Source organism: Oenanthe melanoleuca, chromosome 5, assembly GCF_029582105.1.
Source record: "Oenanthe melanoleuca isolate GR-GAL-2019-014 chromosome 5, OMel1.0, whole genome shotgun sequence".
Taxonomy (NCBI): Eukaryota; Metazoa; Chordata; class Aves; order Passeriformes; family Muscicapidae; genus Oenanthe; species Oenanthe melanoleuca.
In genome coordinates, this window is record NC_079339.1 from 54,398,719 (window position 1) to 54,424,007 (window position 25,289).

Below are 25,289 nucleotides of genomic sequence, written 5' to 3' on the forward strand. Positions count from 1 at the left end.
TGTGTTAAACCCTGGAAGAAATTTACTGGAAGCTTCCTTGTCTGAATGAATGTGAGGCATACAGATTCCTCAGTGCAGCAGCTCAGAAAGAGTTACTCAGCCAGGTTACTTTTCCAGTTGTGACTAAGGGGCCAATTAGCAGCATCCGGATGAGAAGGCAGTGCCTAGGTAAAAATAGGATGGCATTTGGAGAAACTGGGGGCTGGCTTGGAGGAGGTCTTCAGCTGTAGACTGAGAGCAACAGGAGAAAGAGGCACCCTTCAGAAAGGAGTGTTACAATAGTACAGGACTGTGAGAAATTCCCTGAACAGGCAAAGGTAGGAGCAGCCCAGAGAAATGGCAAAAAGCAATACCAAATTAGACCCTCAACCCAAAAGGCCTCTGCTGCCAGAGGAATTCCTGAGCTGGGCTCTTACTCCCATTTGACAAGAGCATAAGGCTGGCATTGATACGAAAATGAAACAAGCTGTAGCATCCTCTGAAAATGACAGGAACCAGAGGTGTGGGTGTGCATCTCGCTAGATTGTTAGCTCTTCTGTTCAGGATTGATACATTAATGCCTCTGTCAGAGGCAGGAGTAAGTCACACACGAGTGATGCTTCAGTTGGTTTGCTTGAAGGCAATTAGTTGACTACTGCTGGCATCTGAGACTAAATAATGAAGCACCATGTGAGGTACAGGGAGGAGAACTGGATGGGCTGGGATTTTGCTTTCTAGCCTTTACAGTAACAACTTAGTCCTGGGACCACAACAGCTTTGATGGTCCTTCTCTGTTGTTTTCATAGGATACTGAAGCTGCTGGATTAGTATAGTTGAAAACTCCTTTGTTGCCCACTGACCTACTTTGGCTGTATGTTAGCTATTGGATTGGGAAAGGACCATCTGTATATGTGCCTGCTGGTACAGCCTGAGTGCAAAGAGAACCTATGATGCTGTCTGTCTTCTCTTGATAAACCTCAGTCCAGTGGAAGCAATTACTTAAAATACTCAACTTTATTGTGAATGGCTTCCTTCACTCAGCATTTAATAATGCATTAGTGAATTTGATATTTCATGGAAGAAAAAGAAGACATGAGAGATGCACCTGAAGTCCTATCTTTAAATACAAAGGACGTGTGTAAGTTAAAGACATTTTACTAGTGGTCTAGTAGGGGCTGACTGCTTTCTGAAAAGTATGAGCAAGCCAGGGAAGGTGTGATCTGTGTATTCCTTTGGTCAGATAAAAAGCATGTTTGCTGATCTGTACCTGCAAAGGCTATGAAAATGCTTTCTGAATGTTATGCTAATTCACCAGTAGTGTATTTAGATCACCTCACTTTTAGAGTTACCTATATTTGTATAAACCTGCAGAACACACACTTTTTCTCCATTAATTTTTTTGTGGAATACATAACTGACGTGATTGCTCTTGCCTTTTTTTTTTTTTTTTTTTTTTTTCCTTTTTTTTTCTCCTGTAAGCAACGAGTTTTCTGCCAATTAGAGCAAAGGTGTAATCACAGTTGTAATGAACCAGAGTAACACTCCTTGATTTCGTTTTGGCCAGAGAGCCACCTTCGAGATGAAATTTGTGACCACAGCACAGCTGCGGATAAGTATTGCTGGAAATCTAATTTCAGTTTATCATCTTCAACAGAGAACAGCTTAACTAATGAGTAGGTAGAGAGGGTAGCAGTTGATGATGAAGGATATTGTTTGGTAACCACAGAGGAAATGTTTTAATTATATTTAATGCCTAAACTGTTATGTCTGGTTAATGTTTGTAACAGTCTAAACCAAGAAGGCTTTGCAAAGTCACTCAAAGCCCAGCAGAGCTATAACTTTGGTTATGATACAGAACTTTTAATTTGTTATGGGTCAAATATTTCTTTTTAACAGCAATATGCTGTTGTTGACTGATAGTGAAATTGCAGAGGGTCTGAATAACTTCTAGAGAAATTCAGGTGCCAAGGCCTAGTGATCATCAGATGTATTTGTCTGTCCAGGAGCACACAGCATTTCTCAGGGACAAAACCCCCTATGATGGATTTGCACACAAGCAGGTAGATAATGTTGTGCCTAAAAAACCCTGCATTATTTTCTTCAGTGTTTTGGAAGAGCTCAGAGGTAAAGGTCTTCTGAAAGGAAGTCCACATTCATCATGCAAGTGCAAGGTTATGATAAAGGCTGTTCTTTAGGCAATTATAAATATTCCAAAATTAGGTCTTTGATCTCTAGAACCATGTTAGGGAGATAAAATGCCTATCCCAAGTAGGGTTCAAGAAGCAAAATAAAAAGTTGCTGTTCAAAAGAGAGAAAAGTGCCCTAATAGTCTATGTCAGTCAATTTTGCAGGTTTTAGCAAAAATACCTGGTTTAGGTATAACACAGCAATAGACTCTAAAAGTGGATAATTACTAGTAAATTAGTTTCTCATTTACATTGCTTTGAAATGGAGCTGAGCCATTCTGTGATGGACAAGATCCCATTTCTAAAGGAATAGCTGGTAATTTTACATAGATATAGGTAATGATAATACATAATAACATAAAATACCCAGCATAGCACATATTAACTTGACAGGTTATAGATGTGTATTATATAAATGTCATGTTTTTCCCTTCTATTGCTGAGTTGTTCCAAATCCTGAATAATCTGAAGATTAAAAAGTTGCAGTAGAAGTGGTATAGAATGGCAATGTATTTCTGTGCACCAGGGAATGTGAGAGAGCTCTGCAGCAATTGCAAAAGCAAAATAAAGTCGATTTATATATTTATTTTCTGTCATTTAGACATATGTACTGGGCTTGGCAGTATTAAAAAGGGTGTTCCCTTAACTAAGAGTGTGGCTGATTGGAGTTATTGTCACAAGGTGTTGAATAAGAGAGTGTGAGGCTCCCAGGTGACCGTGTGTGAGGATGGCTGTGGAGCTCTGAACACCTCTAGCAGGCAGTGTGCAGTGGGAGGGGTGGGGTGGGAGCACCTTTCTGACAAGGAAACACATGGATGGATTGTGGGCTGTGCTGAGTCCTCACCTAGCACATTCTGAGTAATGCTTTTGGGTTTCTGAGCTAGCCAGGGGCTGCTATCCCAGCATGCAGATCAGGACGTGCCTTCAGGTTTTCCTGTGTTTTGCATGGCTGGGATGCAGCAGGGATGATGTTCTTGTGCTCAGGAAACAGTGGCTGGTGTTCCCAAGGGACTTGCTGCTGCACATGGAGCATCCCCTGCAGCATAACACTGAATCCAGCTCGAGGTGCTCATTCTCATCTCAGTGGGCTGGAACTAGAATTAAAAAAACTAAATGAATAATTTAGCCAAACCCCATGATTTTGTTGTTGGGTCATGCTGGAGCTTTACAGGAAAGAGGAGATAAGAATAAGAATGTTTAAGAAGTTGAGCTTTCACTGTGTCCATTTCACTTCTGAGTGAATTCCCAGCTTGTTTCTGCATCTTTTGTCGTAACTGTGGCTTTGTTTACTAAATACTGGGGTTTTTTCTTACACAAACATTGTGTCTTAGCAATGTGCAGTTCCATAAAATCCTTACTCCATTACACACATTGTCCCTTCTGTGGAGGGGAGTGAGAGAGCAAACAGTTGGGTTGTGTAGCATGTTACTGGAAAATGTTGGGAGACTATTGTGGTAAATTAGCATAAAGTAGAATATGTTGCTGACTAAGTTTATGCTGCCAAATGAGAAGGGAATGGAAATCATGTTTTCAGGGTTCAATTAAACTCTTCTCAATGTATAAACAGGGCTATAGAAATGTATATTTTATGTGTATGTATATTATTTAAGCTAATAAATGTGAATATTTTAAAATATAAGCCTGAGCTCTTAGACAGTGGGTTATGTATATAGAGCAGCTCTCACATAATTATTTGTTTTACTTGAGAAAGAAGTATTCCTGTGACTTCTGGGATAAATTAGTGGGTCTGTATCAAGCAAAGTAACAATTCTGGATTTGCTTCTGGAGCTTGCTTGGATAAGAGCTATGAGCTGGGTTTCCTGTGCTCTTGTTCAAGCTTTTCTATAAGTGTCTGGGCATTTCTGTATACTTCTGTATATTTCTGTATACATTTCATACATTTCATTCTTTATACATTTCATAGAGCAGCTCTGTAGTTGAGGCAAAATTAATATTGCATATTTTATATGGACAGATGGCAGTTTCAGAGCACTTACTAAGCAAGATACAATTTTTCCATTCTTACAGGAAGCATGTACAGATATATAATTTTATCATTATTTCATTATGTACTTAGTGAGCTGAAGAAATGAATTGCAATGCAAATCCTGGACTGCCTTGTCACTGCATTTAGGGTGGAAGGTAACTGTAAGATTGCTGTGACATGTTTGTGTTCTTATATTTAATGGTCATTACAGAGCACAGGCCTCTCATGTCACGCAGAAAAAAAAATTGTGATCTGGTAAGAATCTTATCAAAAGAAAGACAGTAATCCTCTTAAGGATTCTTGTGTCTTAGGTCAGGAGGCCATCATGGGGTTTTTGCAAAGGTTTGTTTTTTAGTGTCCTGGAAGTTGTAAACATTTTAAATTTTTTTTCTATCTATGAAACCTGGAAACAATGTCCTGTTCATTATAAATGGTTGGTGTTGCCATAGTATTGCCATTAATTTACAATGAAAAAAAATTGCAACCATTATAGCAAGATAAAGTTGAAGCTGCAATGTAATCCATCATTCTCTCTAAAATTAACAGAAAACAAGTACAACATAAAAGAGATTTAAGCACAGCATGACCAAGTTGAAATAACCAGCTGAGACTTGGTGTCTCTTTTGATGTTTTGGGTTCCAGTGCTCTGCTAAGAGCTTGGGAATGGATGGAGGATGACAGGGTAGAGACCAGCTAGGCAATTAAAAATGCACTAAAAAGTACCTTGAAGAGCTGTAGAGATTTTAAAGGAAAGAGACACAGCAGTAGGGTGATTTCCATGGAGCATTAAGCTACCATTGTGCAGCTTTGCTCTATATTGGGTGTTTGAGAAGTGCCTTGGAAAACAAGGTGGTATTTCTGCCTCTGGTCTTTGAGATGTGATTTAGGGTAGAGGAGCTGAGCATGTAGGTATGTTTAGATTACTTTGCATTTGCTCTACCTGTAGCTTTTGCTGTTCATAGTCTACAGAAAAACCTGACTAATTCTGGTGTGCAGCTCCTCCTGCTAAGGGCTGCATGGAGCTGGTGGAGGGCTCTGCACTGGAGGCATTGCCAGCTAGAAGTGAGTAAAGATGTAAGGAGTAACAATTAGTGACTGATCCTGGAGCCTCAAAACCCAGCTTCAAGGATTTCCCATGTAGGGAGAGTCTTGTGTTTGTAACTAATCATGATGATAAAATTTGGGACTTCTTCTAAGTTTGTGGATATTTTGATTCTTACATGGAGAATGTTCTAACCACTCTGGGAGTTGCAAAGTGTGAGCTGATTGTATGTTTTAGTGTTCTCTCCCAGGTTTGGGGCTTTTTTATACTTCTAGCTAAATTAAAAGGTTAGTGTCAGAAAAAACCAGAAGCAATAAACCATCTGAGAAACAAACAAAAAAACAAATGGAAAGATGCTTATGTTTATATACGTGTAGAATTTAGAAAACAAACAGTAGGGATTTTTTGGTGTTTTTTCCTTTCTTTTAATAAAAAACATTTACAATCCACTTTCTCCCCCCCCCTTTTGAGAAGACTTTGAAAAGTAACAATTAAGTATTTCATATGTAATTCTAGATGGTACTAGGCAGAAACTATATGGCAAAGTTATCCTGATAACTTCTTCACTACCTCAGGTCAGTGTTTTCAAGTGGCAGGACAGATATGGACAGTAGCTCTCTCTGGTGACTGTTCAGCAAACTCAGTCAATTCAGCTGAGTGAAGGGTAACTTGTACTTTGAAAGTGCAGTTCAGTAAAAACCTACTTAGAACAACTGGCATGGGCTTTCTGAGCCAGTATAAAAGAAACTTGAGTCAGTCCAAGAAACTGGCCACAGTAACTCTCAGTGTTCCAGAAAAGTATTTTTGTCTTCTTTTGGGACTTTATGCCACATGTTCAGTTTAGGGAATTGAAATAATATTTATATGGATTTTTACCAGCCTTCTTGCTTCCCTGGAAAAGAAGGGAATCACTAATAATTGTTTTTGGAATATTAGTAAAAACTGGAGGGGAGAGAAAGATAGCAACCTACAAAGCCTTTGGTCAGCCTGGGGCTAAAATATAAGTGTTAATTTGATGTCTAGGCAAACTCACCCTAAGTAATGTAATTGGATATATTAAAGATGTCAGAGTGTCAAGAACCTCCAGATATGTGGCTGCTTAATCAAATCTAGCCCCTAACCTCTCACTCCTTCGTTCTTGTTTTGCTTACACACTTGGAGCTACTACTTTTTTTCTTTTTAAAATATTCTACTTTCATTGTGTACATACTCTCCAAACATTTTTTTTCCCCCATCTTCCAAGTCTCCTGCTCTACCTCATTCTCTTTCTTCTGGTCTCTTAATAATTTATGTTGTTTCCTTGCCTTCTTTAACTTCCCTGTGTCTACCCTCCTCATAATTTTCACAGCCTCTTTGCTGTTCTTCCATCTCTCTGAAGTTTTTTGGGACACTTATCTACTTGCTCTTTTTCCATCCATTTTGCTCTGAAATCTTTTGATTTTGATAATTTGAGTCGTTTTCCTTACCTTCTCTTCTACCTTCTTTGACCTGGATCATTTTTGGCATTAATGGACTTGCAAGTGGAATATGTAAACTTCGACTGTCCTGGGGTTGTTTCATGAAACTCATCCCAGTTCTTGAAGAACTAATGGGGAACTAGTGTCAGTTTACCTAAAAACAAAGGTATTGCTTCTTGATTGTGAAGACACACAGTTCTGCTGAGAGGTGATTATCAGTCCAAGCATCAGGGACACTGTATAGGCCAAATATCTCGTGAGTCTCTATTTTTATGGGACAGCAGTTGGTGTACCAAAATACCCTGGCAGTCTTGTCTTCCATTAATTGCTCAGGAATTCTCACTATCCACCATGTATTTCCTTGATTTCATATCATTATCTGAGATGTTTGATGAACTGTTTCATAACAGATTCCTCATGTAGGTCAGTGAGTGAGAGCACCCAAACTTGTAAAAACCTAAGGTGTCCCTTGGAGTCTCTCTGCTCACTTGAGGGTGCCCATCATCAATGCCAATTTGCACTAATACAGACCTTTAGCAGCAAGTATTCGTGGAATAATGTTTTGTTATGGCTCATAAATAGCTTTGACAACCAGGCTTGTGCTCTTGGTTCACTTTATAGTTGAAAGATGTTCACAGCTCAGACATCCTTGGTGAGAATAAACAAGTATTGGTCACAGGTTGACAAACCAAAGCCCAGAGCCTTTTCCTTGAAACTTTCACTGCTGTGGCTCTGGATTGAGCTGTATGAAAATGAAGAGACTTAAATTATTGCCTGCACTGTGCCTGCTATGGAAATAGGGAAAAGGTTCAACTGAAACTTCATAAAGTGTAAAAGTACAGTTTTAAAAACATGATTTAGTAAATCATTTTTATTGTCAGTTTTTAGCCCTTCATCTATGTATTACTCTATTCAGGGGCTGAAACTTGAGGTACCACATATGTGAGTAAAAGCAGAATTTTGACTAATATGTCTACATTAAAAAATCTGGCAGTTGTATGATTAAGAATACATCTATTAAAGAGTACCCCATGTTGTTTGTAATGCTGCCCCATCTGCACTCAAGGCACTCAAATGATATGTTAGATCTACACTGAGTTTAGAATACTCACCCCAGTAAATAATGTTTGTTGAATATCTGTGAAATGATTGAGGAGTGTTACAAGCAGTGGAGGGATTTGTAGATCCAAGATCTCTGTGGAACTACCCAGGAGATTCCCACTTAGTGAGAATTTACTCAGTTTGAGTAGGGGCAGATTTATGTCCAGTGAAATAATTACCAACTTTGTGACAGATATCTGAAGAGGCAGTGATTATCAGGAAATTGGTGGATTATGTTCTGTGTTGCATTTCTAATAGTGCAGTTTGAGTGTGCTGGATATGATATGGTAATGTGTTTTTTCTTTCTGTGTGTGTTCACTCAGGAAAGTCAGCTTGAGTTTGTCCCACTGTATTTATTGCCCTGTGAATAATTGTACTGGTTAGATTTTACATATTTGGAACACAGTGCCTAACTGCTGCCCTGCCTGTATAATTATTAAGTCTAGAGAATGGGTTGGGAAAACAGCTTTGAGAAAAGCACCTCTTATAAATGAATGATTACTGACTTGGCAAAGCATTCATAATATTGACAGCCAGTTAGGAAAATTAAATCAATGCAATCAGGATAGTGAATATTTTTCTCAAGAAGTGTTTGTGTAAGAAAAAGAGGGCAAACATTTGTACTTCTTGGAATGTTAAGACCAATATTCTGCTGTGAAAAGTGATCTATAGAAAAGTGTTTTTTCTGTATTTCAGGACTATAAGCTCGGCAAAGCTCTGAGCTGGGTGTTGCTAGACCTTCTCTTGAAGTCAGCTTCTCAGAGAAAACCAAAAGGCTTTCAAATTCAAATTTGCCAGTTCTATTGGAATGAAAACTAGAAAAGTTACTTCTTCTAAAATAGAATCTTCATAGTGATTTGTGAGGGTTAGCTGTAGCAGTTTTATGCACCACTGCCTTCTTTGTGCAGGTAGGTCCTTGATGCAGGACTTGGTTATATTTAATGTGATTTGGTGAATGGCAGCAAAGCAGCAGTTTTGGGTTTGGGAGATTTTTTTGTCACAAGGAGATTTTATTTAACTAGAAAAATAATTGTGCTAGGTTTACTTAGTAACTGGAGGATATGAAAATTGAAGAAGAGTTGAATTATTTTGCTATTAAGTCGAAAGGGAAAGTTGAAATTTTGCAACTTAATTGAAAGAGGAAACAAAACAATCTCAGAGGTGGAGTGAATGCAGAGTTCTCAGATGTTGGGACATTATAAGGAAGTTCTTAAAATTAATGTGAATAAAAATGTTACTATTAGTCTCTCTTCCCCATTTTGAATTTACTTTGGTTTTAGTATGTGTTTTAATTTTTTGTGTTTAATGTGGTATTGGCTTTTACTATCATACAAGAAGATGATGCTAATTCTCTATGCAAATGTCATCTTCCAACTAATGAATATCAGCAGTGTATATACTGGAAGCAATAGTTATTCTGAGCATTTTGATTTTACTGTTTCCTAAATGTTCATGGTGCATGTATGGGTGAAAGGCAGCATGTGTGAACATACTCTAGTTCTGCTTAATACTTCATATGTAATCTGCATGTTTGGGCTTGTTTTATTCTGATTTTGGGCCCTATACTGCCCTGTGTCTGCAATCCCATGGCTTTTTCTCACAGTTGCTGCTTTGAACAGCTCAGTCCCTCCCCACATCTTCACTTCTTCACTTCCCAGCATTATATCGTTCATTGCAAAACTAGGGGCAGGAGTGGATCAGGGAACTGATCCAGCTCCTCCCCCTTCCTGGCTGTTCACTTGCCAGGGAGAGGAGAGCCAGAGCTCACTTCCCTGGATGCATTTTCTCTGGTGCATAGTTTGTTTCCTATAATCCAAAATGTGTTACTTGTAAATTACTTTAATTAAAACATGAATGTAGTATAAACGCTAATATGTTTTTATTGATGTTAGAGACTTGCAATAAAAGTGTGCTATCAGATTTTTATGTCTTCAGTTCATAAAAGGATGCAGAAGGCAGAGCCTGATGAGAAGGGATGGGCTGGTTGGATTAGGATTATTTTGGGAAAAGGTTATTAAGAGAGAAACAGAATTGCTTTAGCCATTTTAGAATTAGTATTTCAGCCCTTGCAGTAAAAAGTGTTGGTCCATGTCTGAAAAAAAAGTTATAGCATTTTCTGTCAGTTTTTCTGATAACTTTATAAAAACTTGACTTTAAAGCTCTGATTCTGTCCTGATAATCAGCATTCAGATGTGTATGCTTTCACTAAGCCGATTTCCTTTGAATCTGTGAACACTCACTGTATTTCAAAAGCTCTGTACAGTTTTAAATGGCTAAAGAGAAAACTGACAAGCCTGAAAATTAAATTGTAGCAAAGATCTGAAAATGAGGAGAGTTCTCATAGTCATCCTGACAGAAATTTATCTTGCTTTAAATTTTGATTTTAATAAATGTATACTCCTCTGTGCATTTGCCATAAATCACACATGCCACTTAATAGTGTCACTTTGATTTTATTTTATAGGTTATTAAAGTATTATGTATATTTACACAGATTTATTAGAGTGGTTGCTCAATTTTCTGCTCTTTTATGTGAAAATAGATACTGGTAATGGTAATATTGCAGGTTATTAAATTTTGGGAGCTAAATGTTTGGCTGTATGTTAGCATGGGAGTAAAATTCATTGAGAGCTCTGAGTATCTGCTGAGAAGAAAAGGGTTTGCTGTCTTTCATCAGCCAGCTGTGAACATCTGCAAGGAACTGTGTGTTTCATTCCAAGCTGCTGCTAAGGAGTTCAGGAGTTCTGCTATGGGGTCTGTAGGTTTGTGCTCCAAATACCAGGAAAAGAACCCCCCACCCCAAAATCTCAAACCAGCTAATGCCATGGTCTGCATGGGAAGGCTGGGGACATGGAATGCTGATTTTATTTTTTTGTACCACCCTTTTCTTGTTTTAGAATCTCCTAATTTTTCAAGTATATTTACTCTCATATACTCCTCCTGTTTCCAAGTACAAACAACCTCTGGCCTTAGGTAACCTGGTTCCCAAGGCACCCCAAATTCCCAGGAACATTGAGAAAAATTACTGAGTGAAACATCTTAGAGTTGTATTCCCTAGTGTGAGTGGCATCTTGCTTAATAAAGAAAAGAAAATATGACCAGAACAATTGGTTTGTGGGGTTTTGTTCTGTGGGGCTTTGAGGTTTTTTTGTTGTTTGTTTGTAGGTTTTTTGGTTGTCTGTGGTTTGGTGTTGCTTAGCTTCCCCTATGGTTTATATGGCCTATTGATGTAGTCAGACTGGCATGGATTTCATGAAGGGTTTTAGAGTGGTTTTTCTTGAGAAGAATGTAATTATATTTTTTGTTTTGTTCCCACACCTCCGGATACTTAACTGGAGAAAGAAAAAGAAAACAAATGTTTATGACTTATTTTAATGCTTTAGTAATTTTAAAATTTTACTTAATATGAACCCTGGTTAAAATGAGTGTAATCTTGAGTCATATGTATGAGTCTGGTTTTAATTTGTGCTGAATTGTATTCTAATGGATTCCCACTTGATTTCAGCCTGTTTTTCTTTAACTGTAATGTCCTTGTTGGTCAAGCAAACATGTAGAAGTCTGGTAGAGCAGGGCAACCAAAACCCCATTATGGTCATGTAACAACATAGGTTGTACTGATATGTTTTAAATATTTTGAAGGTCTGTGGTGGATTATAGGTGTAATAAGGAAAAAGGAGTGTAAGTTTTAAAAATAAAGCTTTTGAAAAGTAACCAATTGCACTTTCTTTTTCTTTTTTTCAGCCTGTAGATAAGGCTGTCTTTGGAATAAATTTTTCATCATTTAACTGTTGCCTTGTTAATAACAGTGAATTCTGAAGTCCATTCATCTCTCTATTATTTGAAGGCAGGTAGTCAAGAGAGCAGTCACAGAATAAGTTCCCCAGGTCCTTTATGTCCTGTAGGGCTGTAACCTTAGAAAGGTCTGTATAGAAATGATCTTTTTTTGTTGCGGGTGAAGGCTAATGAGTTTCTCTGTCTCCTTGACTCATCTCAGGTTTCAGCTCTGCCTCCTCTAAGGTGTTTGAATGTGTGAGAGAAACCTGGCCAGTAGAATAGCTTTAGGGTGCCTGGTTTTGGGACCTTCTTATTTCAGAGGTGTTTGTGGAGGATTCTTGTCCTGTGTAGGTTCCCTGTTGACTCCTGTCACTACTTCAGCGCAGTAAACAGAAACAGGTTGAACAAACTGCTGCATCTTTATTTGCACTGCAATCCATGTTTATTCTTTTTAGTGTTTAAGCACTGGTTTTAATTAAATTGAAGTACTGTGTTTAAGCAAAACAGATTTGTGGTACTTAAGCCTTAAAACTACTTAAAACTACCATACAATTACTAGCACCTCCCAGCATTTGCCAAGTATTCCTTACTGTGACTTACTCCTGTGTCAGCAATGAGAAGTTCCATCTTTTCGAAGTTTAAAGAAATAAACATAAATTCTTTACTATTAAAGCTTTTTTTAAAGTGAGATCAGAAAGGTCAATGGTAAGGGAGGCAGTGGTGCCTTAAATAAAACCAGGTAGCTCAAAGGAAGTGAAGAGCTCCCTAGTCTGAGGACAGACCTTCAGAGTAAAAATGTGGATTTCATTTCTGCAACTTTTTGCTAACACTATCCTCTTGTGTACATGAATATTGGATAAATGAAACTGTCTCTCCATTCTTTTGATGTGTTTGGTAAAGTAACCAACAACTAAGAAGTTGACATTACTTTTATAGTATTAAGTCTTTTCATTTCCTGAGAATTAAGAAAACAGAGCAAAAGTAGTGAGTTCTGTTACTTTATTGGTCAAGCACATATTATTTTTTGTGAAAATGTTCCTATTGATGCATGTTATGTGTTCATAGTACAGCAAAAAAATCCTCACTGTATTTCAGTGAAATTGGTTTTCTTATGGAAAGTGTCAGCGTGGGGGCAATGATTAAAACTCCAAAGTTGTTTGTGGAATGATGGTCTTGCTATGTATTCATATATATGTATTCATGTATATTCATACAGGGCTATAAATGACGCAGTGTTTTTAGAAATACTAATTAATCAAGCTTGATGTGTTTGACAGTTCTTTCATCCTTTGGAGTTTAAGTTGACGATGGTAAATACCAGCCTCCAGTCAAAGTAGTTGTTTATTGTAAAAATTAAATCTTGAATGCTGGTGTGTTTCCATTCTCTGCTTCAGCCTGGACTTTCTTGGTGAACTTTATTTTCCTAATAGCAGTTGATGATTAAATTCCTTCTCCAATACGTTCAAGATCTCAAACACACAATAGTAATACAGTTCCTGTAAGTGGTTCATTTGTTAATCTGAGCTCTGTTTTACAAGAATTGTATGAATGCTGCTTTCCTTTGAAATTGATCTTCAAGAAGAAATCCTGTTTTGTATAATAAGATGCCAGACTCACAAAGATTTCCTTTCTTGTTTCATAGACGTTCCATCTTCAGAGCAGCCTGAATTGTTCCTAAAGAAACTTCAACAGTGCTGTGTCATTTTTGACTTCATGGACACGCTTTCAGACCTTAAAATGAAAGAATACAAGCGCTCCACTCTTAATGAACTGGTGGACTACATTACAATAAGCAGAGGCTGTTTGACAGAGCAGACTTACCCTGAAGTAGTTAGAATGGTGAGTTCTTTCTTTCTCATGGTCTCTTTTTAAATCCACTTGCAATTCCAGTTACACACTGTGGGCGAAATTGAACCCTGGAGTAGGTGGATTAAATGATGCCTTTGGCTTGTATTTGCTAGTAGACATTGCTTGGGGATAATTCTCCAGAGACAAAAATATTAATTTTTATATATTTTTAATTAAAGTCAAGTAGATTATGGTTATTAGTGTCACAAATGCATGAAAGGAAGCCTGGATTGTTTCCTGATGGAGAAAGCTAGCAGCTGTAAAATTGGAGTCCCTCATGTTTTCTCCAATCTACCTTCCCTCTCCTCCCCAGTATAAATAATGAAATAACTTTTGCAAATTTCTGTTCTTTCTTTGAACTTTCTCCAAGCTCTTGGGTGTCTACTTAAGGCAGAGATAGCTTAAAGTATGCCTGGACAATAATTTTAAAATAATAAATGCTAAAAATGTTGTGTAGGATTGTTGTGAAAATGTCCTGGTTGGGTTATGTGGACTCATTGCAGGTGCTGTTAGAGTGGGCAGGATTGCTCAACTATAAAGCCATGCCTTGTATATATAAATTGTTAAATAATAGTGTTTTCAATGTAAAAATGGAAACAGTACCAGATGCTGCATGGTGAAGAATGTTCATTGCAACTGGCAAAATCAATCACTGCTTTAAAACATTTGTTCTGTGCTACTGTACAGAACCCTTATAACCTATTGTCTAAATTAGAAATTAATTAAATATAGATTTGGTGATGACAGTTTCCTAATGGTGCTCTGTGGTCATGGAATCCTCTGGCTATGTGCTGTATCAAGAAAAATGTGAATAGTTTTTGCATTGCATTGTGTATGCTCCTCACTTCTTTTCTGACACACAGATACATGCTGTTTTGCTTGTCTGTAATACTTAAAAATAGCTGTAAATTGTGACAGCACCATCAAGCAGTTAATCATGAAGGGAAAAAAGAGAATTAAGGGTTTATGAAAAAATCTTAATATGGTTTCTGTGTGTGTATGCATTGTCAGAAAGCCTGTAATTATGAGATCAGATTCTTCCCCTTCTCCCTCACCCCCTCTTGCCCCCTTCTGCACTGGACCAGTCTTGTGAATGAACTACTTGCTGTGTTACTTCTTCAGAATGTGAACTCATGCACCATTCAAATACCAGGGAGAATACAGAATAACTTTTTTTTTTTTTCCCTCAATTTTTCTGCTGGTGCTGCACTGTAGTATCTAAATGGTTTGCAACTGTTAGTTTAATGTGTGATGAACAAAGTATGTCACACCCTTTGCATAGAAAGGATGTTGATGCACAGATAACTTCAATAAACTGGGGGACTTGTTCTGTGTATAGAGAATAACTCCAAACTCATCCCCTCAGAGATTTTGATAGTTTTTTTAGCATTTCTGTTACTGAGGTTGTATCTCTTGCATTGACTTTGGTTATAGTTATTTACTGCAGCAGCATCTCTTGAATAAAAGCTCTGCAAGTTAGTGTTGCTTTAGCTTGGGCCTCAAGAAACAAGAATTTGATTTTTTAACTGCTTGCAAAGTTAAATTTGAATCGTAAATCATAAACTGTGAACAATCTGATTTTGAACTGTGGAAAAGATGCAAAACCCCTTTGGTATCATGTCCTACTGTCCCTGCAGTCACTTGTATTGATTCATACAATAGTTTTTAACTTAAGGAAATGATGTATTGCCTAAAAAGTTTGAAAAGCATGGTTTTGAATAATTTCCTTAAATATAGTCTGTATCTACAATATGGAGGAGTTATTGAAAATAAAGATAAGCCTGAATGCTGCATAGATATTTACTAATGGGGCTTAAGAAATTCCAGTTTCAGCTTAGCTCCTTTTCAGTAGAAATCTGTTCTCTCATCTTTTCCTTTCATTGCATCCTGCCCTTCTTCATTCTGCTTTCTTCTACTTTGCATTTGTGGTGCTGAACCCAAGCTGTTTCCTTTTCAGTGCCAGGACACTGAAGCAGGGGAGGGCTGTGAATATTCTCATGTCCTGTGTCTGTCTACCCAGTGGCCCCCTGACTGCCCAAACCTGATTATTTTACAAGAAAAAAAAAGATGCCTAAGTATTTAAGGAAGTGAACATGGTTTGTTTTTTTTTTTTTTTCCTAAAGAATTTCCTGAGAAAATTTTAAGTAAATGAAATTGTAAATTGTAATTTAGATTTTGGATGGAACTCTAGCCTGCAGCAGCCACCTGAGCTTTGGTGAAAGTGTGAGCAGTTGAAAGCTGGAATCCCCTAATTGTGCCTGTCACAACCAGTGGTGTTCTTGGTGTATGTGCTGCTGGAAAACCCCATTGGTGGTTGTATTCCATGGGAGCAGGATGCAATGCTCTGATACTGAATTTGTGTGAGTCAATCCATAGCAGATGCTGAATGATTCCTGAATGCTACTGCAGTGTTCCTGCTAAGCCACATCACCAGGGTTTTTGAGACTTGCAGGTATTTGTTCTTGGCAGATAGACTGTCTGGTAAAAATGCTGTTTTTTCCTGCTGGTCTTCCCCTATAAAAGCAAGACTTCTTCACCACTTTGAGCACAGTTACACAGGCCCTAGAGGGTAAGGTAGTTCTTCTAATATTATATAGAATAAGTTTTCAGCACATACTGCCTGGTGAAGAGATGGCATTAGTCACTTTGTGCTGAAGCACTGTTTTTTGGTATAACTTATTCTTTGCAGTAAGTACATGTTCTTGTTTCAAGCAGTTTTGTGCCCATAATCATACACTGAGACAGACTTAAATGTGCACAGTTTGCTTCATGAGTGCAGCTACCACCTTCATGTGCTTTTGGGGATTTCCACCAAGGTCCCCAGCTGTGTTCACAAGGGAGCTGTCATGCTGACAGTCTCAGACCTGTCATGATAGTGAAGAAAACAGCAGTATCTACATCCTGACAAAATTAGCATCCCCACTGCCTGCCTGCCACAATTGTCATGGGAGTGTTTTGATTGAAAGACCAGGATCTTAAAACTGATCAAAACAGGGCCCAGGTGTTTTATGTCCCTTTGAAATGTCTCTTTCTTTGTCCCTGTTATGTTCAGTGTTTATGAATCTAAGAATTAATATTTCCTGCTTGTCCCGTTGGGCTACTGTGCTTTGGAGGTGAAGGGAGAAAAAATTCTTTTCTTTTAGCATCATCTAGGAGCAGGGAAAAAAGAAAGTCGCACCCATCTGAAACTGGTATTTTTAAAGTTACTAATATTCATAGAAAAGGATTAATAGCTCAAGTGTTTTCTCAGCTTAATCTAAAATGTTCAAAGAAGTAATATCAGTGGAAGAGATTTCTGTTGTTTTAAGGTTTTATAATGTATGTGTATGTTAATGATCTCTGTTAGTGACTCAAAAGGTGTTTGGCTCTAGACATACTAGGCTAGGAAAAGGTTGCCAGTAGAATTCTTCAGAAAAAATGAGATTTTTAATTGCTTCTAAAATATAAGGGTTTGAAAAAGTCATTTGTGGTAGCCAAATAACTTCTGGATGTTTTTCATGCTGATCATCTAAAATTTATGCCATTAAAAGCTTTATCCATGCTTGTAATATCACATGTTTTCATCTTCTTCTCTTGAGCATGTGATACGATGTTGTATATAGCTAAATGTGAAACCACTTGGCTGTTTGTCAACCTGTGTGCAAATCTGCTTCCTTAAACCACTCTTTAGCTTGATACAGTGTCTGGCATGTTATTTGTTATTCAAAAAAAAAAATAAAACAGGATCTCCTATTGACCACCAAAGCAAGTTGCAGAGGCCTCATCCGTGTCATCAATACCAGCTGATGGGGAGGGTGATTGGGATTTGTGTTAATGGCCATGAGCTGAGCAGAATTATTCAGGAGGGTATTGCTCAGTGCGCTTCCCCTGCAGTTTGATCTGTTGTTCAGAAGGGTAGATGACATTCTTTAGAATTAGGCAAGTCTTAGGAAAAATGGCCTTGCCAATTAAGTCACAGTCTGCTAAGAAGGAAATGCCAGTAATAGGACTTTATGAGCCAATAATTGGACACTTAATCTAAAATTTATTCCTGTCTGAGCAAAATGTTTAGGCTTAAACTAATGATACTGATTTTTGCTGGTAGGTTAAGCAGTGGTAGTTGAAAGAAATAAATGTTTGTTATTATCTGTGGTATCCTGAAGGCTGTATGTGGTAAAGCTGTTTGTGTTTGATGCATGTTAAGACATAGATTGAAGAAACTGATCTATTTGATTTTAAAAATGGATGAAAAAACTGACAAGCTGTTAAACTGACAAGTCTGGATGAATCTCTTTGTTGGTGAGCAGCCTTTCAGCTCTCCTACTTGCTTCTTTAGAAATTGTAAACCCGGGCCCTGATGTCTGTGCAACATCAGTGTGTGTTTGCCAGCCCACAGGAGATGGCTAATGAAACTCTCTTCAGATACATCTTTTAGAATGGGATAGTGATACTTTGTTCTCTTTTCTAAGTGCTGAAATGCCTCTGGCTTCCCATTGTCATCTCTATCTTTTCTGTGATGGCAAATCGAGTAAAATAAGACTGTAATTTCTGTACAGCCAAAGTGAAACATCATAGGAGATGTCATGTGGTGTAGAAACTGTGTTAAGCAACACAGGGGAAAAAAACTTGGTTAAATCAATACCCAAATAAACACAAAAAATGCATTTTAAAGGTCAGATTCTGGTTTGGTTTTTTTTCCTCTCTTCTTTCTACTGACATAAGCCTAGAAATATTGCATTCAGTTTATTGCAGGTTTGTCTCAACAGATGTGAGGGCAGAGTCTGTTCAGGAGTTTGTTTGTGACAGAGCCATTAAACATAAGAATATTTTGCTAAGCCATGATTTTTTTTAGCATGTTGAGGAACCTATTTTTAGGAAGTGTTCTAGCTGTTAGACTTCATAGGCATCATGGTTTTTATATTTTCTGTAGCTTTAGTTGTGTCTTGTGACTAAGTATGACATCTTCAGAGTTTCTGTATTAAATGTTCTTGGATAGAGATTTTTCTGCAGGTCCAACTATATTCAGTTTTGCCTTTTTGATTTAACAAAAACCCTGCATGTATGTTCCTGTTGCTTCTTGTATTAGATTTCAAAATATAATAGTGAATGTAATTTTGAATTTAAGGGAAATAACATGAAATCATATACTCTCAAGAATTGAAAAATCATATCCCTTTCTAATGGGAATTTTATATAAGTTCAGAAATTCTGTAAAATATAAGGAATTAATCTTGAACTTGACTCAGTGGCAGGGGAACAGATTTTGAAGCCATCTGAAATGCTGGAAGGAAAATGCAATGTCCTTTGACCACCCCCCCCCCAAATGTTTTTTTTATAGAAAATTGTCCTGTAGGTGCAGCCATAATGGAGCAAACATGCTATTGTTTAAAAAACATAAAAATCACATCATATTTTAAATTCTGTTCCTCTTTCTTTAATGTGAGGATTATCAATTCTGTAGAAGCAAGAAAATAATCTAGCTTTGATTTCTTTTATGCATTATTTCCAAATACTTTTGTTAGATGTTTTTGTTATTCACATTCTTTATACACCTAGCTTGTATTGAACATACAATGCTTATTAAAAGAAGAGGCACTGATGTTCTGTGCTCCTCTCAGAAAAATCAGTTGGAGGCAGCTTCTCGTGCAGCAGCAGTCTGTAATTACATTTACCTGTATCCATTATTCCTGCAGTTGGTTACATAGGCCTTGCATGTCAGGCTTTATCTGCATAACAGTTCAGTGACCAGATCTAAAGGAAAGAAAGAAACTGGAAAAACACTTTCTTATTCCAGGAAGCACTGGAGCTTTATTTATTTATTTATTTATCTATTTATTTATTTATTTATTTATTTATTTATTTATTTATGTATTTATTTATGTATTTATTTATTTATTTATTTAAGGGACCTTTACATCCCCACACCTTATTTTGGCTGTGTCATCCTCTTAAGTACCTTTAAAGCATTTTGTCTACAGACAAACACAGTGTTAACCTTCTTCTGAGGGATTGTTTTCCTGGGTTTTGAATTGTATGTTTTGTTCTTTAGTTTGGAGTCCAGGACAGCATGAGTTTGGTAATGCTGTCTAGAGTTCAAGTTCATGCATTGGCAGGCTTTCACTTGGTCTCCTGCCTGCTCTGGAGGTGAGGGCCTCTTTCTGCTGGTACTGTGCTTTAATTTGTTGAAGGTATTTTGAGCTACTGCTATGATTTTTCAGACTGTATTATAGAATTGTCTGGGCAGACATTAAATAAATAATTCATCCTCTGAATCATCAGAAAACTTCGTTACAAGGAGAGAGTGGTGAATGTGGTTACTGGTAGGGTACCCAGATATAGTTGGGGTCTAGGTGACCTGGAGAGGAATTGCAGAGCTCCAGTTCCCAGCAGCCCTGGGGTCTGGGCTGACACTTCTAATTCAGATCCAAAGTGTCATAATCCACCTTGATTCTTGTTAGAGTGAACAAGATGAGAGCAAAGGGGTAATGGCTTTAAACTGGAAGGGAAGAACAAAGAGCAATGGCTTGAATTTGGAAGGGGTCAGGGACAGATTACATGTTAGGGTGGAATTTTTGACTGTTAGGTAGGTGAGCCACTGGCATGGGTTGCCCAGAGCAGCTGTTGCTTCCCCATCCCTGCAATTGTTTAAGGCCAGGTTGGATAAGGCTTGTAGCAGCCTGGTCTAGAGGAAAGTCTCTCTGCCTATGGCAGGGTGGATTGGAATTGGTTGACCTCTAAGATCTTTCCAACCCAAACCATTTTGTGCTTCTATGGGAAGTTTCAGGGTTTGTAAATTTGGTTTCTTTTGGGCAAAGCATCCACAGCAGGAGTATAGCTTTGTTCAGTGCAGGATATCACTAGAAAGCAATTCCTCCTTCTAAACATGCATGGTGTGGACACTGCACCTGAGCTCCAGCTGTTTTGTCCTGCAAACTCCTCCTGTTGTAGTTCTGCCAAGAGAAGCATTGCCCAAGGATCTCAGGTTTGCTGCCTCCTCATCTGTATGGATGGAAGCTGCTACCAGCACTGGAGTGAGTGATGGTAAGCTAACAAGTTTAGGAGCCCTGATCCAGAGCTAAATTCTTGCAGGTTATTGATTGAATTTTTAGAAGACTTAAAGGTCAAGGGAAAATGAGAACTGTTTTCCCCCCAGCCTGTGATCTGGATTGTTGACTGTGTTCACAATCCAATGTAGTTCATTTTGATGCAGCCAAGTCCAAAGTAATGCTGCTGGGCAAAAGAAGGCACGTAATATTAAGCCCTGAAAGATTGTATTCAGGCAAGCAGTGGTGCAGAAAAGAACCTGAGCATTGTGGATTGCTTATCATGAGTATCTTAATATGAATTTCTGGTACACTACACTGTTCAAAGAAGTGAACATTGATAAATTAATATGACAACATGCAGGAAAAAAGAGGGAGATCGTCCGGCTTTTTATATATACCCCAGTGCACTTGTGCACAGGTGGGAGGTCAAAGGAAGGAAGCAAAAATAATCACAGGATTAACAACAAACAGAGAAACCAACAACTGCTTGGCTTTAGGAGCTTTGTTTTTCCATTTAACAACACAGAGGTTGAGAGTTGTCATGTCTATATAAAAATACCTATCTATAGATAGACATACTGCATATGCAAATATATATACAGGTGTAAAAGAGATCTGGTGGTTTAACAAGAAACAACAGGGTATCAGGCAGATTCAACCTTGAGATCAGAAGCAGTGCTGTAGTAAAATTAGTAGTGAAACTTTAGGAAAAGAGAGCTGGTGGAACAGGTTATAATCTGTTAAGATAAAATTAGATACTACATTTTGTAAGATGTTCTTTAGTCAAACTTCTGGGAACAATTCAGAGGGTTTTATAGAGAGATTATAGCTGAGTGGCTGCAGTAGTTGCTTCAGGCTCTAGAATATGTAAATCTGTAAACAATATTAAAAAACCACATATGCAGATTTGTTTCAGAAGGACAAGTCCAGTGTCTTTTCCAGGGGCCAGTGTTGTCTCCAGGTTAACATGGCTTCATGTTATGGCTTAATTACATTTTATTGCTTCTCTATGTTGTTATTGTGCACAACAATTTAAATACTGTGAGCAGAGATACTGGGTTTCAATTTTATATGTATGTGGGATTCATTTGGATGATTCCACATATTTTTAATTGAAGAACAGGTGTTCCCTGCAAGCTAGATCGGTATCCACTTACCCTGGTTTTATATAGAGAATATATTAAACTTTACAGTGTGTGTGTGCTTGTTTTCATTTCAGCTTTCATTCAGGAAGACTATTACTGATAAAAATCTTTGTTTCAAACAGCACAGAGTAGAAGTGCTCAGCTGCAATTCAATTTGTGAAGTGTTTCTGTTACAGCGTTGTCACTTTTATAGCACTCCAGTGAGGGGCAAAGAGAGGACCTCTCAAAACATGAATTTTGACTTCAGACTTGAGCCTTTTACTACCTTCTTTTCTTAAAGTTATTTCAAATATAAATGTAGTGATAAAGCTTTCTTGAAGCCTGATGCTTTTACCTGTATATTCATAATTTTGTAGTTCTGCATTGCTGGGTACATCAGATCTGTTCAGAAATTGCAGCTCACTCTCTAGAGGGGTACAGAGCAGCCTTCCCTGTCTTGTTTGTTTTCAGTGAATTGGCATTGACTTGTAATTGCCTGGGAGAGTTTTTGTCTTGCTTCTGCTTGGAGTTAGATGTTAGATCCGATCCTGGAAGAAATTCTTTACTAAGAGGGCAAGTGAAGCACTGGCACAGGTTGCCCAGAGAAGTTGCTCTATCTCTGGAAATGTTCAAAGCCAGGCTGGATGGGGCTTGGAGCAGCCTGGTCTAGTGGGTGGCACCCTGCCCATGGCAGGGCATAGGAACCAGGTGACCTTTAGGTCCCTTCCAACCCAAACCATTCTGTGATTTTGTTAGTTGTGCCTGACTGACACACTGACACAGAGCCCAGAGGTTTCTGTGCATCTTCAGTCTAGAAATCTGACATTTCAGCATTTCCAATTAGATTTTGAATGCTTTAGATTCAGTGCCAATGGGTAGATTTAACTGCTTGTTAAATGGTTTCTGGCACTTGGGTGTTCAGGTGGTGGAGATGTGGTGGACTTTGTACCCCCAGGTTGGTGTGTGCTTCTGAAAGGTACAGCATGGAAAAGAGGAGGGTGCAGGCGTTTTTGAGGACAGAGAGGGGACATCTGTCTTGATACAACTTTGTAGAATATTAGAGTTGTGGTCTGCCTTCCAGAAAGATCATCTGGGCTTGGAGACACTCCTAATCGGTGGCAGACGGGAGCCAGTATTGATCCATAGTCATTTGTGTTGGCTTTGGGAGAGGAGTCACTGGGGGTTGTGTGTGCAGACTGGCAGGATGTCCTCTGCCTTGATGATCCAAGGGAGGTCAGGAGAGAAATGATTCAGCTGTCCAGCTGAAGGAATTTTGGCATGTTGCTTGGGCCCAGGGATAAATACAAAATAGCTGCCTTATGCCTCTCTGAAAAAAAGTCTTTCCAGATCTGATGTAGCGTGTTCCTGTCTTAGTGTGGTGGCTGTCAGGGTCTCCAATGTACAGCTGGGCACTTCATGCATGGAAGGACTTGTTGCCTTCAGTTCTCCCTTAGAGGCTTATAAACATTAACCACCCAGAGGCTACTGATTTAGATGAGCATGCTATAAATTGACACTGCATGTAAATGAGCTATCATGCTGTGTTGTGGTGATTAATGTAGCTGTAATGGCACACATTATCTCCTAAAGTTATGATAACCTGGGGAAATCACTTAAAGATAACCTGTTCTGTCTGTTCTCCTCATTGGCTCTTCTCATTGCATTTTGGCTCCACATAGCTTATCTTTACTCCTAATGCAAAACTGAAAATTAAAAAGAGCAAACTGCATAGTAGGACCATATTATAGCTTGCACTATATTTAATCCTACATGTTAATTTTCTTGTGCAAAAAAACCTGCTTTTGAGTTGCCTTGAGACTGGCATTTTTTAATAGGCACTCTCCAGAAATCATACTAATTTTGTCCCAAGCTCAAGATCCAGGTGTCAGTGCTAGCACTTAACTAATTGTTGCTGAACCTCTCACACTTCTATCATGCTGGTAAGGCCCTAGCAGTAACTGCTTGAGGCTTGGTTTGACTTAATTTGAGTCTTACAGGAATTTGTCTTTTCATTCTGAAAGTATGTACTTTGCCTTGTTTTGATCCAAATCCTGAGAGAGTTGGGATTTTTGACTGGGAAGCATTAACACAAAATGTTTGATTAAGTATTTTGGAATCCTAGATGTTTGGATTCAAGGTACATTTCCCACTTTTTACTTGGGAATCCTTTGGGCTCTCTACCTTTTTCTGTGTTCTTTCATAGAAACTCTGTCTTGCTAATTCTGATCACTCTCCTCCTCTCCCTGCATTTTCATATCAGGGATAGTAGGAGGAGGAGCTCAGGAATCCTTGAGGAAAGACAAACTGTAATTTGTGTATTCCTGGAATAGTTATTTGACCCCTCATGAGATTAGAAATGCCTCTTAGTGAAGGGGCTCTTGAGAGAAGTGAATGAGTTGAGGAAAAGGCTGGAGAAGGGAGAACAATATTTCTCCTAATGAAAGCTGGCAGTCACTTGGCTGGTGTGGGTACAGGCAGGAGGAGTTCAGCACCCATCAGGGCTGGAGTGAGTCTGTGTCTCTCCAGGCTGAAAGCAGTGCTGAGCTTTACAGAGTGGGGCTTCTGTAGAGCCTGCAGGACTGGAACTGCAGTGGCACACACCCTCTTGTGGCAGGAAGGGACAAGTCCCAGCACAAACCAGTGTGGCCTCTTGTTTTCTGTGCTCACTGGTTTGCCTTGCTCACTCTCTGTGTTCAGCGAACATCCCTGACTCAGATGTACCCCATGTTCTTTCCTGCACTTACCTCTTTCATCTTTCTGTTTATGCAGTGCCTGAGTCTGTTCTGTTTGTCCTGCAAATTCTAAAACTTCACCCTATTTAAATCTGGTTTTATCAGTATTTGGATTGTATTTAAACTGTGGGTGTTAACGTGCCCTTTCTCACTAAGTTGCCAGCATACTGAAAATACACCTTACAGACTAAAACATTTACAGAAGCAAAAAAGCTGGAAAAATAAACAAGGATGCTGAAGAACATTCTAGTTTTGTGTCTTAAATAGCTTAGTTTGTCTGAACTACTGTGAAGGGGTCAGGAATAGATTAGGGGATAACATGCTGCTTTTCCCAGCTGTTTGATTAACCAGCTTAGAGATGGGTCAAATGCGCAGCAGCAGAGTGCAAGGAAGGCACATCATCACCTTCCAAGTGCAGAGGGGCCCTATAGCATGTTTGCACTTTATCAGATTTGCTGCATAATAAGCTGTACGCTCCATTCAGCACTCTAATTAACCCAGGAAAGCTCTCTGGCTCAGTCTTTGCTGATAGCATGAACCTTACAAAGCCAGGCAGTCTCACCAAAGTGCCTCTAAATAAGATTAGGCAAAGTGAGCCAGCCATGAAATAAAATGTAGGCTAAGTGTCGAGCAAATACTATTATTTGCTTTCATTTATTACCAAGTTTTTGTACTTGGCATGAGGTGTCCAGGCATTTAATGTGTGAGTAGCACTGGCAACTCCTAACAAGTGCTGACAGATGAGACCTTAATCATTAATGTCTCTCTGCACAGACAAAAATAACCAAGTGCTGTATGACAACACTTATAAATATGCATTGATGGTATTTCCTACAACTCTTGAGCAGTCCTGGCTCCCAGTGATGCCATCAGGATTGGCAATTGCATGTTGGTGGGCTCCTGGAACACTGTGCCAGACTGGATAATGCTGGGATATCAGAGGAAAGGAGAAAAGCCAAAGCTGGTGGCAGGTTTGTAAAGTGACAGGTTCCTTATCCCTGTGCTGTTGCTGAAGATCCTTGTCAGACAGCAGG

At 38.6% G+C, this 25,289-nt stretch overlaps 1 protein-coding gene across 8 annotated transcripts in view; it reads left to right on the forward strand.

Moving 5' to 3' along the window:
• PPP2R5E (protein phosphatase 2 regulatory subunit B'epsilon) overlaps nt 1-25,289 on the forward strand; it is a 78,216-nt gene that overhangs the window by 32,600 nt on the left and 20,327 nt on the right. For all 8 annotated transcript variants that reach the window (XM_056492108.1, XM_056492109.1, XM_056492110.1 and 5 more), the window contains one exon: nt 13,169-13,365. In XM_056492108.1, coding sequence (XP_056348083.1) covers nt 13,169-13,365 — 197 coding nt within the window. The remainder of the gene's footprint in view (nt 1-13,168; nt 13,366-25,289) is intronic.